At 43.4% G+C, this 17,358-nt stretch overlaps 1 protein-coding gene across 2 annotated transcripts in view; it reads left to right on the top strand.

Moving 5' to 3' along the window:
- Window positions 1-17,358, top strand: part of ahr2 (aryl hydrocarbon receptor 2) — a 148,670-nt gene that overhangs the window by 30,997 nt on the left and 100,315 nt on the right. The window contains exon 1 of one of the 2 annotated variants that reach the window (XM_060827516.1): window positions 6,475-6,496. The exons of the other annotated variant lie outside the window; for it this stretch is intronic. Coding sequence (XP_060683499.1) covers window positions 6,490-6,496 — 7 coding nt within the window. The 5' untranslated portion in view covers window positions 6,475-6,489. Of the gene's footprint in view, window positions 1-6,474; window positions 6,497-17,358 lie in introns of those variants that run through there. 2 annotated transcript variants of the gene reach the window in all.

The following is a 17,358-nucleotide window of genomic DNA, read 5'->3' as shown; positions in this document are numbered from 1 at the left end:
GATGTGGATGAGGAATGCTGAGTTGAAATAATGGTGCTGTTATCACAGACCGTCCAGTCCTGTACAAGTTGATTGACGTTTAATTGGGGACAGCTTCCAAGTTATTGCCGTTAAGAGACCAGAAATCTCCCCATGTGAGGCTGAGTTTTATTGCAGATTGAGTGTGTGCTGCAATGGACTTCCTTTAAAGATAGATAACAAAGCATTTCAAAGTATAAGTGGAACCCTCGTGCACAGATAGTATGGCCAAGTATAGCATAACTAAGTATCGTTAGAACTTTCTATAGAAACTTTCAGTACCTCAGGATGTCCAATTTATTTGGGTGCTAGTGAAGTAATTGTCAGGTGCAATCACTGTCATAGCACAGAGAAGACAGCACTCAGTTTGTGCACAGCAGGTTCCTCCAGTCAGGGGATGATCTGTTTTTAGTGATGTTGTTTTGATGATTTAAGTGTTTTCTAGGGTGTCTGGGAGACCTCACTTGCCGCTTTGGAAAAATGCTGTAGGGATCTTTGACATCTCCTCGAGACGGTGGACGAGACTTCTGTTTAATGCTATATCTGATGGACAGTGCCTTCAGCAATGCAGTACACCCTCAGTAGAAGGATCCAGTGCATTGAATACTGATGCTCTCCTTCCATTGTATTTGTGGAGAGTTGAAACTGTTTTCTCAGATGCTACCAGACCTGCTGAATTTTTCCAGCAATTTGTTTGTCTGTTTCAGATCTCTATTTCTTTTGTATTTATTTTGTGGAGAGTGGTCAGTTTGGTGAAGTTGTCAGCAGTGTGTTTTGGCTGTTGCACCCGTAACCTTCACAAGTTGTCTAGTTACAGGGAGATTGTTAGGACCACGATGAGAGGGTAAATCGATGACTGGATCTCTCTGGTGAACTGTGAACGTGAGGCGTGAAAGAATTGGGTTCCAGATGAGAAAATGTCTTGTTGTCTTTCTCTCTAGCTAAAACTGGCTGACTCATCTTATGAAACCTACTCACTGTCTGTTAAATCCACAGGGTAAAGGCTTGAGTAACCTCATCTAGCTATCCTATATCTCTATGTGGTTACCTTAACTTCAAATCAAGGATTTCACCGTGCCAATTACTTTTATTTGGCAAACGTTGCCAATTTATTCAAAGATCCAATATCTAGTGAGACTAGTTGCTTTAGTGTTCAAAGTTAATAACTTTTTATTTATACTACATTTGCCAACATTGGCCCCTGGCTGGAGCTGAACATTGAGTAGCTTTAATCATATCTATTACAGTCTGTCCCTGTTGATACTGCCTTGACTTATCCAGCAGTGTAGGGACTGTGAAGAAGTGTACCAAGTCTCAAAAAATTTTGAATTCTTTATTGTTGATGAATCTGGATTGGTATAATATTTCAGTTCATTACAAGTGCTGATCCTCCCTGGTATATTAAAACTTTACCCTACGAGCTGGGCAGAAATATGCCCAAGCTTGCAATGGACTTTTTACTTCTATCTCCCCATGACAACTGGTAGAATTTAAATTCAGTCAACCAAAAATTTTAATTAAAAGCTAATCTCTTTAATGGAGATCATGGAATTATCCAAACAATTTTTTAATTGTTGAAAAAAAACTTTTATTTTCTTGATTTGCTAAGGTCTGACGTACCTGTGACTCCAAACCACTAGCAACGAGGTTAACTCTGAACTGAAATGGGTCAGAAAGCATGGCACTGGATTAGCACAGCTGGTCAGGGAGCATCCGAGCAGCAGGAGAGTTGACGTTTCGGCCTTCCTGATGAAGAGGCTTATACCCGAAACGCGACTCTCCTGCTGCTCAGATGCTGTCTGACCTGCTGTGTTTTTCCAGCACCATCCTTTTCGACTCTGACTCTCCAGCATCTGCAGTCCTCACTTCCTCCTCAGAATTGAAATGGCCGAGCAAATCTGCCCTCGGGTAATTTGGGATGGTCAAGGATGCTGATGACCCATGAAGGAATTGCCATGTTTTATCCTCGACAAACACTCATCCAGTTCCCTTTGAAAGGTATTATTGAATCTGTATCTACATTTTTCTTTTAAGTTAATCAGACAGGAACATATTCTGCAATCGAACCACTCTTTTTATGTAAAAATTTTCCTTGTGTTGGATCTAGTTCTTCTGTCAATCACCTTAGACCTTTTGTCATTGGCTTATTAACCCATCACGTTCTGGAAACTATTCTCTTTAAAATGATAATGTGCAGGTTCTTTAATTGTAGGATGTGATTGACGGTGTCCTACAAGAATTTGTGCTGGAGCTTCAAAAAGTCACTATGTTTAAGAACAATTTAGATAATGCAATGGAAAACCACAGTTGCTGATGACACACAGATAGGTGGCAGCGTAAGCAGTGCAGGCAGAAGGATAAAATTACAAAGCAGTGTTGATGGATGAAGTGAGCGGGCGAAATTGCAGCAAATGGATTTCAGTTATAAACAGATAGGAGATTGGAGTTTGGAAGCTGAGCAGGAAATAAATACAGGGTGCTTTGTAAATACACTAGAAACAGTGGAGGCCTGAAGAGATCGAGAGATTCAGTTAAATCATTGATACATCTTGAGCAGGTACAAAACATAATTGGAAAGAGTAGCAGAATGCTGACCTTTATATCGAGAAGACTAGAATGCAAGGCAGAAGATTTTGTTTCAGCAGTTCAAAGCCCTGGTTAATCTCCCTTCAAGTGACTGTGAACAGTTCTGAGCACCACAATTTAGGAGGAATTGGTCTTTGTAGAGAGTGTGCAAAATACCTTTACCAGAATGGTACCTGGGCTCCTCACACAAATAATGAATGTGTCCATTGGAATTTGATTCAGATAGTGAAGATACTAAGGCGAATTGAATGGGTACATTGAACTAAGTTATTTCTGCTAGTTGAGGACTCTGTCTATGGACATACCCTACAAATAAGCGACAAATTTTCCTGAAGTGAAATTAGGGAGCACTTCTACATAGAAATGATGACAGAGGTTTGGAACGCGCTTTCACCGTCATCAGTTGATGTTGAATAATTTAGTTGCTATTTTTAAATCTGGGAATGAGAGATTTCTGTCATCTAGAGTTATTAAGGGAAATAGGTAAAAGTATGTAGATGGAGTTGCATCATAGGTCACCCATCAACTCATTGTATGGTAGAACAACTGGAGGGGCAGAGGAGCCTCTGTAGAATAAAGACTCCGTACTCCGATATATAAGTAAATAACCCAGCTTCAGTAATGATGCAAGAGATCTCACAATGATGAACCTTTCCATGTCAAACATTGTACTAAGCACAACGGTGTAACTAGTTGGAGTATTTTCTATATAAATGTAGTCTTACCAACAGGTAGAAAGTGAGGACAGCAGATTAGAGTTGAGCGTGTTGCTGGAAAAACGCAGCAGGTCAGGCAGCATCCGAGGACCAGGAGAGTCAACATTTTGGGCATAAGCCCTTCATCGGGAATCATGACCAAGGGCGTATGCCAGAAATGTTGATTTTTTTTTTTTTCCCTGCTTCTCAGATGCTGCCTGACCTGTGCTTTTCTAGCACCACACTCTCTACTCTAATCTTGCCAACAATCTAGACTCAGAATTCTTGTCTAGACCTTGACAAAAGCACACCTCTCCTTAATCCAGCACCATCATATCCTGTTCCTGTTCTTCAGATCTCCCCAAAAAGAGACCCTCTATCAAATCTGCTCTGAGACTTTTTTTGTTCCAAGTATAGCTGTTTCTCAGTTATTGTTTTGCAGGATTTCTGATTTTTTTTTCTTTTTGTGCTGTAAAGTGAAATAGACTTTAATGATGTGCTCTTGTATTTAATCTTTAATGGGATGTGGATGTTGCTGACCAGGTCAGTATTTTGTACCAAGCCCATCAGCCATGTGGCTGTGGGTCTTGATTCGCATATAGACCAGACAAGGTAGAGATGGTGGATTTCATTACTTCAAAGGGCATTGGTGAATCTGATGGGTTTGTCTGACCGTCCTTGTGGTCTTCGTGACTGCAAAAGACATTGCATTCAAGGCTTTGGTGATATTTAAATGCATTTCCCAAGTTTACGCCCCCGGATCACTGGATTAGTGATCCTGTCATTATGTACCATCTTTTCCCTCCATTGTAAGAGTTGAGTCATTCACTCTATTTCTGTGTATGTGGTTAGTGAAGTCTCTGTGAGCACACAATGCCTTTTTGCATTGGTGGACATTTTCAATGATTAGTGAGAGTGAATACTTTATGCTACCTGCTGGGGAATGGTTCAGACTAAGTTGCCTCAGTCTAGGGCCACATCACCCATTGTGAGCCATACTGCAACACCAGCATGGCAAAAAAACACTTGTAAGTAAGCTACTCCTTCATTTGCTTGTATTGGCCGTTCCTTCTCTATAAAAGGAGAGTGCCATTTATTTTAACTCGAAGAGATTCCCAGCACTTTATGAAGTCTACTTAGTGCTGTTATGGATGAAACATAAGCTGTGATTTATCCTAACAAGCTGTTGCATACCAGCTGATGTGGTTTTAATGATGCTGATAGAGGGTTAAATAGTGATCAGATCACTGGGGAGGGTAAGTTCTCCTGCTTTTCCACAAAATAGTGGGGTGAGATCTTTGCCCACCTGACTGGGCAGTCAGGGCCGTGGCTTCTCACCCGATAAGAAACAGCCCCCTCCCCAGTACTGTGTGGGAGTGGATTTCTGTGGCGTCATTTGCAGGACTGTGGATGACTTTTTGTAGCTTTAGAGGTGAGAGTACATTCCACTGATGGTGTAACGTCCTTGCAGTTTTCCATTCTCCATATTGAAGCTATTTGCAATTCTCGCGTACAGAGTTCCTTTCTTCACATCATTATTGGCCATGCATCCAACTCCCCAACTCCCCTTGCCTAACCCCCTCTCGCCCTGCTCAAAGTAACTTACTAAAACTCTGCTCTTTTGAGGATGACTTCTCCCTGACCTACTTTTCTTCCCTCCTTTTTTCTTTTTCTGTTTTCAATTGTTTTTGTTTTTTTAAATTCCTCTCTGTGTCAAGTGCCTTTGAAATGATTGCTGGGTTACAGTTCCACAGGGGCCTGCCCTCCAGTAGCACTAGAATCAGAGTATTAGAGATGTACAGCACGGAAACAGACCCTTCGGTCCAACCCATCCATGCCGACCAGACATCTCAACCCAATCTAGTCCCACCTACCAGCCCCTGACCCATATCCCTCCAAACCCTTCCCATTCATATCCCCATCCAGATGCCTTTTAAATGTTGTAATTGTACCAGCCTCCACCACTTCCTCTGGCAGCTCATTCCATACACGTACCACCCTCTGTGTCAAAAAGTTGTCCCTTAGGTCTCTTTTATAGCTTTCCCCTCTCACCCTAAACCTGGACTCCCCCACTTCAGGGAAAAGACTTTGTCTATTTACCCTATCCATGCCCCTCATGATTTTAATAACCTCCTATATAAGGTCACCCCTCAGCCTCCGACGTTCCAAGGAAAACGGCTCCATCCTATTCAACCTCGCCCTATAGCTCAAATCCTCCAACCCTGGCAACATCCTTGTAAATCTTTTCTGAACCCTTTCAAGTTTCACAACGTCTTTCCAATAGGAAGGAGACCAGAACTGCACGCAGTATTCCAAAAGTGGCCCAACCAATGACTGTACAGCCGTTGATAACATTTGAGACTGTTTCAGACTCGGGGTTCCAGCTGGTTGTTTTGAAATGCATACTGACTTTCTAATATTCACATATCTATGTTTACAGCAGAACTGTCTCAAAAGCAAGTAGGATTGATTAGCTTGAAAGTTAAATGTGCACTTATCACTGCTTCAGCATCCCAAAGCACTTTATAATCAATGGAGCACTTCTTTGAAGTGTAGATACTTCTGTAATATAGGAAACATGACAAGCTCTCTCAAACAGCAGCATTGTCCACCAAGATATTTTTAAAATTGATGTTGGTTAAGTTTGAACTCCTCTTTAGAATAGCAGAAGGGGATCTTTCACATCTGTATCAGCGAGCAGACTGAGTTCGTTTAGTGACTCCTCCACCATTCCATTCCTGTGCAGCACTCCCCTCAGCACTCCAGTGCAGTGGAGTGACAGCCTGCCTTGTTGTGTTCAAGTGTCTGGTATGGGATTTGAACTTGCCTACCAACTCAGCCCAGACAGACACCATTTTGCCTGAGCTGTAAGAAGAGCCGATTTGGAACTAGTTGGATTGATGGAATGGATGTGTGGCTGATTTGTGATTAAATCTGCACTAACAGCTTTTTCCAGATTGACTGAAGAAGTAGGAGCAGAAGTTGACCATACCCTTAAGCCTCTTAGGCAACCATCACACAATGCCAAACCCAGTGCCATCTGATCAGAAAGGAACAAACTAGACAAAGAGACAATTTCTCTTTCTTGGCATTTGTTGTTACAGCAGCAGCGTTAATCACCTCGAAGACACAAGTTGGACAGTACGTAATGTGAAGATGTCCAGCCTTTTCAGAATGCTTCCCAGTAGAAATGACAGGTAATGGTGGTAGATTTTCGATTTCAATAAAACTACTGTATATCTTCTATAGGCACTAGAGGTTAGTTTTAAGATGATGCCTCTGCATTATATCACATTGTATTTTAAAAGCATTGATAGTTTTTTAAAATGTCTGCTCTAATAGCAAATGCTGAGGGTGGGAAAGGGATCGTTTCTTGATTAACTCTCTCTCACTGTAATAGGCGATGGGAATGTGGTTCCCCATGTGATAGGGTCAGGATTAACTTGAACACTTAAATGAATACTAAACCGGCCTCTACCCAAGCCACGTGCCACCCTGGTTGAGAGCTCTATTGCTTTTTCTTCACTGTCACTGTGGCAAAATCCTGGCACACCCTTCCAAGAGCAGTGTGTGGGTGTCCTTGCATCACGCGGACTGCAGCGGTTCAATAAGGCAACTCTCCCAGTACCTTTCCAGCAGAACTCGCTCTAAAACAAACAGGAGTTTTCATCTTACTGTTGTCTTGGTTGAGTCAGCAATGATCCTTTCTCTTGAATAGAAAAGTCACCCTAGTCCTTCATGGCCCTATTTAAACCTACCAGAACCACCACCTTCCAATGAGTTAAAACTGATTTGTTCCCTTGTTCATTTTTTAACTTTGGTTTTGTGAAAGTGATGCCATTTGTGGTTTCTTTTATAAGTCTGAGTCCACTCAACATTTACCACATGTTGTTGGGTTCTTCTTCAAATGTCTGAAATTTATTTGCAATCCTCCTTATCTACAAGACCTCACACCTCATAGGCTTAATCACAGAGCCTGGATTAGAATTATCATACAATCCCTACAGTGTGGAAACAGACCATTAGGGCCAACAAGTCCACACTGACCCTCCAAAGGGTATCCCACCCAGACCCATTCCCAAACCGTATTACTCCACGTTTACTCCTGACTAAGCACCTAACCTACACGTCCCTGAACGCTACAGGCAATTTAACATGGATTGGGTGAGGAAACTGGAGCACCTGGAGGAAACCCACGCAAACACTGGGGGAGCGTGCAAACTCCACACAGGCAGTCACCCGAGGCTGGAATCGTCCCTGGCACTGAGCCACCATGTGCCGGGTTGTTGGCTTACACTCTTTACCATAGATACGTGACTGAGTAAATTGACATGAGAGGGAATAATTGAAACTGAGGCCTTTATGTTGGCATATCCCATGTACTTGTGTCATGGGACTGCCTTAAAGGGACAGGCCTGTCTAGTATGGAATCTTGAGCATAATACTAGACCAAGGAGGAGTACTTTTGTCCTTTTGAGGATGATGGCTGCAGTCCTGATCAATATCCTGTAGCAAACTTGAGGATGTTGGCTTCTATCCTGCTTTGTGAAATTTGGTCACCATTTACTATTAGATTCCATATTGTGCTGGAGAAACTCAAACTTGTGAGGATAAGATTTTTAAAAAAGTTCTTGGCAATATACAAATTGCAGAATTGTCTGTTCATCTTGAGTTAGATTGTTAATTGTAGCTCTGCAGGATGTACAGTCTCTCTTGCTGCTGCTTCAAACAGACCAGTGACCTTCCAGAGGGAGCCTCTGTAACGGACAATAGCTGCTTTCTCAGCCAATTAACACTGGCCTTTGTTGGACCTGAGAGCTCTGCTAATTATTTCATTTGATCCTTTTCTTGGCACAAAGCTCAAATCCTGTGGTAATCCTGCTGTCCCTAATTAAGGAGTTCACTGCAGGGCTTAGGGGAGAGCATTTTGCTCAGTCCTGTATCTTGTTTAATGCTTTCCAGAGCTCTGCAGTACATCTTGATCCTTCATAATTCATTTGTTGTATTCTTTTTTGCAAAACCCCTCAATGTGACTGCTTATGGGCCAGTCAGTAAACTGATCTGGTAATGACTGACTGACTTTCTCAATTAGTAGTAAGTCTGTTTCCTTGCACTGTATGACTCAGTAAACCCACCAAGTCACCAGCCTGTGATGTTCTGTCTGTCGCCCACCTGTCTGCCATGTTTAAAAAAAAACAATATTTTTTGCCTTGCACTCATCAGGACAAATGGAAGAATGCCAAGTTTTAAATGATCACATGACAACATGCAGTTTGTTGACATGTTACCACTGGTTGGGGTGCTGCCATGAAACAAGTAAGGCTTCCTGACCACCTCCACTCAGCTGTCTTGGAAATCGTTGTTCAAAACCAGAAGAGTGGACTTGGAGGTGAAAGATTTTATTTAATTACAGTATGAGAGAATCACTGGGACAGAAGGGAGACCTTTGACCAGCTGTGCCTGCACTGGCTTTCTGAGTTATCAGTTTACCTTGTGTCATTCCCCCACCTTCTTCGTGTAACCCTTCAACGTTCTTCAATTCCCTATTAAATGCCTTGGTTGAACCTATCTCCATCACAACCTCAGGCAGTGCTTTCCAGATCTGAGCCACCCACTGTGTGAACATATTTTCCCTCATGGTGCCATTGCTTCTTTTGCCAATGACCTTAAATTGGTGTCTCATTTTTCATCCTTCCACAAACTGCTTCACATTTTGTTTCCCTCTATCTGTTTTGTGTGGCCCCTCACAATTTCAAATACCTTTGTCAAATGCCTCCAGGGACGACAGGCCTGTCCTCTCCAATCTATTTTTGGAACTGAACTTCCTCATCCCTGGAATCGTTCTCCTGAATCTTTTCTCCACCTTCTCCTTTGGCTTCAGATTCTTCCTAACTTGTGACACCCAGAACTGGGCACAGTACCCCATTTAAAACCGCACCAGTATTTTTAATAGAAGTTTAACAACCTCCCTACTCTTGTACGCTGTGCCTCGGGTGCAATATATTGTGGATAAGTTGGGCGGCACAGTGGTTAGCACTGCTGCCTCGCAGCGCCAGAGACATTAAATTCCCGCCTCAGGCAACTGTGTGGAGTTTCCACATTCTCCCCGTGTCTGCGTGGGTTTCCTCCGGGTGCTCCGGTTTCCTCCCTCAGTTCAAAGATGTGCAGGTTAGGTGAATTGGCCATTCTAAATTGCCCTTGGTGTTAGGTGAAGGGATAAATGTAGGGGAATGGGTCTGGGTGGGTTGCGCTTTGGCAGGTCGGTGTGGACTTGTTGGGCCAAAGGGCCTGTTTCCACACTGTAAGTAGTTTAAACATCTAAATCTAAGTTACAACGGGAAATGGGTGCCATGGAAAATATTGACCGTAGCTTGTGATATATCCGTAAGTGACATGACTGAGAGAAGATCTAATTCTTGCTCCCTATTGGTGTGAGCACTAATTGGAAAGCACACAGCGAAAAGTAGTCATGAATTGTCAAAACCCAACACAGTTGACCACCTCCTTTTAGGGAGGGTAATGTGCAATCCTCAAGCTATGTGACTTCAGTTGGACACCATTATACTTGACTCTTAACTGTTCTCTAAAGCTGGCCACAGAGTTGGTCACAAATGATCACATCCACGGCTGAATATAGATTGAGCAAGTAGCATCCAGCAAGGTTGTCCCAGGTATCCCCATCATTGCAGCTCTTTGTCATCCAGTAGGGAACTCCAAGGGAAGCACCCTTCTCCAGGGAGTGGAGAGAATGTGGGATTTGCTACCATGTGTAGGGGAGGAATTGAGGTGAATGGTGTCAATACACTTAAGGGGATGCTGAAAGTTGCTTGAGAACACATGAAGGGAAAAGGAATGGAAGAATACACTGGATATGTAGGGATGAGAGGATGAGGAGTGGGAGGTGGTGCAGGACCAGTTGGACTGAATGGACTGTTTCTGAACTGTATTTTATCATGAGAATATCAACCACTGCTGATGCTAGGGTGAAAATGGTAATTATTTCAGTGAAGCTCACATCCCAAGAATGTCTTCCCTATAGGGGGAGCAAAAAATGCTTCCTTTTTAAGCACAGGCTGAGTCCACTCCGTCAATTTTATTGTCAAGTTGTTATTCGAGGTATACCCTTTGAATAGCTGCATTTATACAGCACCCTTTCAAGTAGTACATTTGTGACAAAGCACCTCATGGAAGCGTTGTAAAGGAATGTGTGAGATTGAGCCATATTGGGGAAGATGGTCAAAGTCTGGTCAAAGAGGTATGATTTGAAGAAGCTAAATGAGAAAGACATTTAAAATGGGAGTTCCACAGCTAGAAGTCCAGGTACCTGAAGGCTTAGCTCATCAATCGTGAAGCAACTGAAGCTGGGAATGCTGAAGAGGTCAGAACTAAAGGGACATAGATATTGTGGAAGGCATGAGGCTGGTGCAGAGATGGGGAGATGTTGCGGATATGGAAAGGTGTTAGAGATGAATATGAACATTTTAATTTGAGTTGCTCCTTGAGGAGGGGCCAGTGTAGGTCAGTGACAAAGGCCATGACAGGGGAATGGGACTTGGTTGTTTTAGATACAGGCAGGCAGCACTGAGTTTGATGATCCCACATATACGGATGGAGGAGTATGGCACCCCTCGTCAGGGACATGTTAGAATAATCAGACATCGAAGAAACAAAGGCACAATGAGGGTTCCAGCAGATGAGTTGAAGGGTTGATAGAGTCGACCATCTGTTGTGGAGATGGAAGTAGGCAGTCTTCATGATTGGATTTGGAAGCTCATCATGGGGTCAGGTACGATACTGGAAGTTACAATCCGTCTGGTTCCATCTCTGAGAATTGCCAGAGAGATGATGGAGTTGGAGAATGGAGTTTGCCATGAGGATTTGAAACCATTAATGGGGGTTTATTTGATTGGAGGAAATACTGGACTGCACAGTCCAGTATAAGTGACTATTTAAACACTATGGTGAGGTAGAGCTGGGTGTTGTCAGGGTATCTGTGAAATGAGACTCCCCCGTGGTCTTCAGACGTGTGTTGGGAGCTGTGACAAACTATAGATAACTTCTGGAAAGGAAGTAGGCCCCATTTAAGGAAAATTGTGTTTTGTCATCTTTTGAGAAGCCATCCTTTTGTCATTTGAAGTAGCAGAATGGGGAGCATGGAAACCAAACACACAATTGCAGTGTTGTATGCTAGGACTTTACCGATCCCATAAATCATTACTGTTTATTCTGGACACAATAGAAGCACTGTTCCCTCCTTTCTCTTCCTGATGGCTTGGATGAGCTCTCTAAACTCCTCCCTTCTCACCCCCCCTCAAACCACCTCCAGAAAATGTTATTAATCCAATTTTATTTTGGCAGTTTTCACCTGCTCCTTTTTATTTTAATGAGGTAATGTGTGTGTGTGTGTGTTTTGCTGCAGAGGAGAGTTTTGTTTTTCTCAGCACACCTTCAATATTTTTCAGGTCTTGTTCGCCCCACCCAGTCTCAGTGGCTTACGTCTGTTCCCCATCCACCCTTAAATGTTAAAGTCCTCCAACCTGTCCCACCATTCCCAAACAATGGTCTCTTCCCCTCCCTATCACTGTAATCGCCCATCATTGAGCAATTCTAATCAGGCATGTGCAAGTGGCTTGATATCTTGGAAAGTTTAGGGGCAGCTGAAGGCTATGCAGATGGGAAGTGATGAAACCCTGAAAGGGGTCTGAAGGCCCCGAAGAGAAATTTTAAAATTCTCTATGTTGGGAGCAGAGCACCTCGGTGTGGAGCAGCTGGCTGACAATCTCTCGAACTGCTTCTCATTTCCTGTGGAAAGCCAGTAGGAAGGAAATGGGTTTCTGTTCGCAAGTACCTTCCTGCTGCTGGCAAATGGTATGGGTCAAGTTCCTCTCTCTCTCTTTTCAAAGGAAAAGTCTGCCTATTAAATAACCCGTCTGCTCTGTATCCTGGTTTCAAACAGGAGCAAGCAGAGGGGCGGCTTCTCTGTGTTAAGACTTGGGTTAGCATCTCCTGTTGAGACTACGTGAGGACTAGGCGGGTGTCGTTTTACAGCTATCCATTGCTCTAGCCATTCGGATCCTTTTGCTCCTTGTTTGGACAAGTTTCTTTAATTAACGTGAGGAGGGAGGAGAAGCAGCTGGAGTTATTTCGGAGAGACAGTTTGGTTGAACGATGCCTTCAGACAGCAAGTGCCACTCGATGTTTTCACTCGCCCTGTTTTATAAAGGGCTCCTTGTTTGCTCACTTGTTCTGTGCCTGGCCTCCCCATCCCCGATCTCCCACATTACCTTCCCTCCCCTCCTTGCCAACCTGGTGCAGTGAGGTGGAGATTTTCAGAAGCCTAATTGAGAGCCAGGATGATGAGCAGTGGTTTCCTTCAGCACTGTAATGGTTCTGTGAAGGCGGAAGTTTAAAAAAAAGATTTCCTGGTGGGATGGAATTTGCACGCTATGAGAAGAGAGACGTGTTGCCAGAGCTTGCCATTTTTGCATCCAATTATTGAAATGCAAGAATGACAAATTTCAAATGGTGACAGGAGAAAATGGAGTTGGTTCATTGGCGAGTGGAATCTGGCTGAGGGTTAGTCATGGAGAAAGCAATGGGGAACTGCAGGCTCCCTGAGTTCCTGGGTATGAAGAAGAACTTGTTTCTTGAACACATTTCTTTTGCTTGCAAGGAATAAGTCCCAACATAAAAGTGCAAGTCGATCCAATCAGGTGGACTTGACTAGTTATCTTAACCTTTGTTGGTAATAGGGGGCCAAATCAGAATTCACTGGTGCAACCTGCTTTGTAAGGGTCTTGGTTGGGAGAAGAGGAATGTAATTTAACATCAGATTACACTTGATCAAATCCAACCAAAATTGTTTGGAATGTTCTCTTCTAACTTGGAAAATTCAATTTTTTTTTCCCAAATGGTGAGGGAGAAGCTGAATCAGAGCTTCGGGGTGAAAAGAAGGGCCTTGTCTTTCAAAATGATCTGGCTTCTCTTGAATGGCTGAGGAAGCTCATCCATTGCTGGTTTTAGAACCAATCTTGATGATTGAAAAGGGGTGCTCCTGCCTCCACGGTCTCCACTCCACAGGGTTTCTCTCCAAGAAATCCGTGCAGTCCTAGACCTGTCCTGTTGTCTGAGTCTGCCGTTGAGCTGTTTTGAGTTGCAACAAATCTGGGGATTAATGAATAAATAGTAGTGAAATCTCTGAAGCCTTATCATCATTGCTGGTCTTGCTAAAAATGCTGTGACTCTGTGTACAAAGCTCAAAAATAGGGTAATTATACTCTCGAGCAACCTTCTTTGTAAAGACTTCTGTCTCCTGCAAGTCTGATCTGTGCTTTCTGGGTGTGTTTTTTTTAATCTAATGACTATTTATCCAAATATTGTACGTACTTTGAAGGGATGGATGCTCATATTTAACCTCCGCCCCTTCCTCCCACATGAATGTAACTTTAATAATTCAGACTAACCCTGCAGAAAGGCACCCCCCCTAAAGTTCTCATGAGCTTGTTTTCTTGTTGGTTAGTGTGTCATTGCTATTCCCAGGTCCATTGCACACTAGTTAAATGACATTTGCCTTTGATATTCAAAGGCATCATGCCCATGCTAAATTTCAGATTGCGCCTACATTCGTAGAGATGTATAGCAGGAAAGCAGACTCGTCGGTCCAACTTGACCATGCTGACCAGAAATAATAAATTTTCTCGTCCCATTTGCCAGCATTTGGCCCATATCCCTCCAAACCCTTCCTTTCATATACCCATCCAGATGCCTTTTAAATCCTGTAATTGTACCAGCCTCCACCATTTCCTCTGACAGTTCATTCCATACACATACCACCCTCTGTGTGAAAACATTGCCCCTTAGGTCTCCTTTATATCTTTTCCCTCTCACCATAAGCCTTTGCCCTCAAGTTTTGGATTGCCCCTCACTCCCCCCCCCAGGTAAAAGACCTTGTTTATTTACTATCCTATCCATGCCCCTCATAATTTTGTAAACCTCTGTAAGGTCACCCCTCAATCTCCGACGCTCCAGATAAAACAGCCCTAGCCTATTTAGCCTCTCCCAATAGCTCAAATTCTCCAACCCTGGCATTATCATTGCAAATCTCTTCTGAGCCCTTTCAAGTTTCACAACTTCCTTCCGAAAGGAAGGAGACCAGAATTGCACGCAATATTCCAACAGTGGCCTAACCAATGTCCTGTACAGCCACAACATGACCTCCCAACTTCTGTACTCAATATTCTGACCAATAAAGGAAAGCATACCAAATGCCACCTTCACTATCCTATCTCCCTGGGACTCCACTTTTAAGGAGCTATAAATCTGCATTCCAGGTCTCTTTGTTCAGCAACGTTCCCCAGGTCCTGCTCTGATTTGCCTTTTCAGAATGTAGCACCTTGCATTTACCTAAATTCAACTCCATCTGCCATTCCTCAGCCCAATGGCCCATCAGATCAAGGTCCCATTGTAATCTGAGGTAACCCTCTTCGCTGTCCACTACACCTCCAATTTTGGTGTCACCTACAAACTTATCTCCTATGCTCATTTACATAAGGCACTGTTTGCAGATTTTTCTTGTTCTGACTTCATTTTTCCCTTCGTGCTGCCCTTTGCTTCCATTCCTTTTGTGCCATTGCTATTCATCTTCCCCTCTGTGCTGCAGCCAGATCACCGATGTCTTGAGAGGCCTGTCACAAGTTGGGTACATGTGAAGCAAGATCCCAGAATCCGATTGAATTTTGAACTTGGTTGTGTCTCTGCTAACCCATGAAGAACAACCACTTGAGCTACCAGAAGAGCCTTGGAGTTGTGCCAAGACTGAAAATTGAAGTGCAGATGCAGCAGTACTTTTCAAGTGAGGTTGCTGCTGTAATGTTGGAAGCACAACAACCAATTTGCTCACAGCAGGCTCCCCCAAACAATTGCAGTAACGACAGGACAATCTGTGTTTGTGGTGGTGACTGCTGAAATTTCAATGAGCTGGGAAAGTTGACTTGACCTGTCACCTTTGTGCAGGGTGTGCGGAGTTCAGGACAGCCAGGTCTTCAGGTTAAATGCCATCCACTCATGAACTGATTGGGAGAGCTCGATAAAAGCTGAGGGTGGGAAGGGAGGGACCATAACTAAGATATGTGCATAATTATTCTTGAGACAGGATGTTGTCTGCCTTGGAATGTTGCAGATAAGACTTTTGCTGTAACGTGTTTGCTGACGGCAAGCTGAACTGTTTTTCAGGGAAGGTCACTCAGATTAGAATTGATTAATCACAATTGCCCACAGTAACTTGAGTGTTTTAGCTATTAGGAATTATCTCTACAAAGTGCACATATCCCATAATGAATCCTGAGCAAAGCTTTCTTTACAACTGTACGACTAACTGGACTTCTCATTGACAGCCACTCTCTCAGCAATTCATTTTATATGAAAATTATCTTTCTTAAATCAAATCAACAATGAGTGTGTCAGACTAGTCAAGAGGCAACAAATGAGTGAATGATGGTTTCAGCAGCAGATGAGCTGTGAAAATGCAGGTAGCAATGATGCAGTGGTTAACCACACAATAACTGGCTAACTTTGGCTGCTGTGTTGAGTACCCTGTTCCAATATGGGACCCAATTATGTAAAATTGATTTCATCAAAAGAAACAGTGTTAACTTCAGCCAGGTTTCCAAACACAACTTGGGTAACTTCAGAATGAATATTTAATAGATTTTACCGTGGGGCGAAATGAGTTTATGTTGCATTTTTGTGAGGTACATAATTGATTTGAGGAGAAGTGTTTGGGAGTGTGCATTTGAGCATTAATAGTTCAAAAAAATGTTGATGGAATTCTTATTTTGACTCCCTTGGAGTTGAGTGTGAAGTGAACATTGTTCCTAAATCAATGTAGTGCAGCAACTTAGAGCTGGCATTGTCTTCATGCTTTGTTTAGATTAATCAGCAGTCAGATACAACCAGTGGCTTATCATATCCTCTGGCAGTTGTTTCACTGTAATTTAGGGAATTGGGGCCCTGATTGTCCGGTAGGAAGATCGTCATTACAACACGAAGATAGGAGTTGTGTGCTGGGACTTTGCTGAAGCCTTGTTGCAGCTGACTTTGTGGGACCTGCACGGGAAGTTTAGATTAGATTACTTACAGTGTGGAAACAGGGCCTTCGGCCCAACAAGTCCACACCGACACGCTGAAGCGCAACCCACCCATACCCCTACATTTACCCCTTACCTAACACTATGGACAACTTTAGCATGGCCAATTCACCTGACCCGCACATCTTTGGACTGTGGGAGGAAACCGGAGGAAACCCACGCAGACACTGGGAGAACGTGCAAACTCCACACAGTCAGTCGCCTGAGCTGGGAATTGAACCTGGATCTCTGGCGCTGTGAGGCAGCAGTGCTAACCACTGTGCCACCGTGCCGCCCACAAGTGGAAACATCCGAGGGGCAGTCACCCTCCAAACATCTCCCCAGTTCATGGTTAAGAGCAGAATATTTTAGAGATTCCCACCTTAGTTGAAAAGTTGTCCAGGGAATTTAGTGGAATTAAAGCCAGCTTCAATTCCTGGCTAACTATAAAACTGACCCCTTGACCCCCCAAGGACTTAGAATAGCCACTCCCTTCTTAACTCTGCCCCAAAACTCCTGCTGATACTAAATTCTCCACCAATATTCATGACCCATTAGATCATATGTTATATGAGCAGGATTAGGCCACTCAGTCCCTTGAGCCTGCTGTGCCATTCAGTAGCATTGTTGCTGAACTGATACTCTTCATATCTGCTTTCCTGCGTTTTCCCCATAACATTCTCCCTAACCATCAAGAATCTATCTCAGCCTTAAATATAAACAAAGACTGTGCCCACTGACAGTGCTGTATGGCAGGGAGTTTCCAAGACACTCCACCCTCCGAGAGAAGAAATTCCTCCTCATTTCAGTCATAAATTTATTCTGGGACTACACTCTCTCGTCCTGAACACTCCTATGAGGGGGATCATCTTTTCCCCATGACTCCTCTCTGACAGTCCTTTACTCCCACGCAACCTAGCTCTCTCTGACATACC

Source organism: Hemiscyllium ocellatum, chromosome 7 (assembly GCF_020745735.1).
Source record: "Hemiscyllium ocellatum isolate sHemOce1 chromosome 7, sHemOce1.pat.X.cur, whole genome shotgun sequence".
NCBI classification, from domain to species: domain Eukaryota; kingdom Metazoa; phylum Chordata; class Chondrichthyes; order Orectolobiformes; family Hemiscylliidae; genus Hemiscyllium; species Hemiscyllium ocellatum.
The sequence above is the reverse complement of the archived record's forward strand: the minus strand, read 5'-3'. Positions and strand labels throughout refer to the sequence as shown.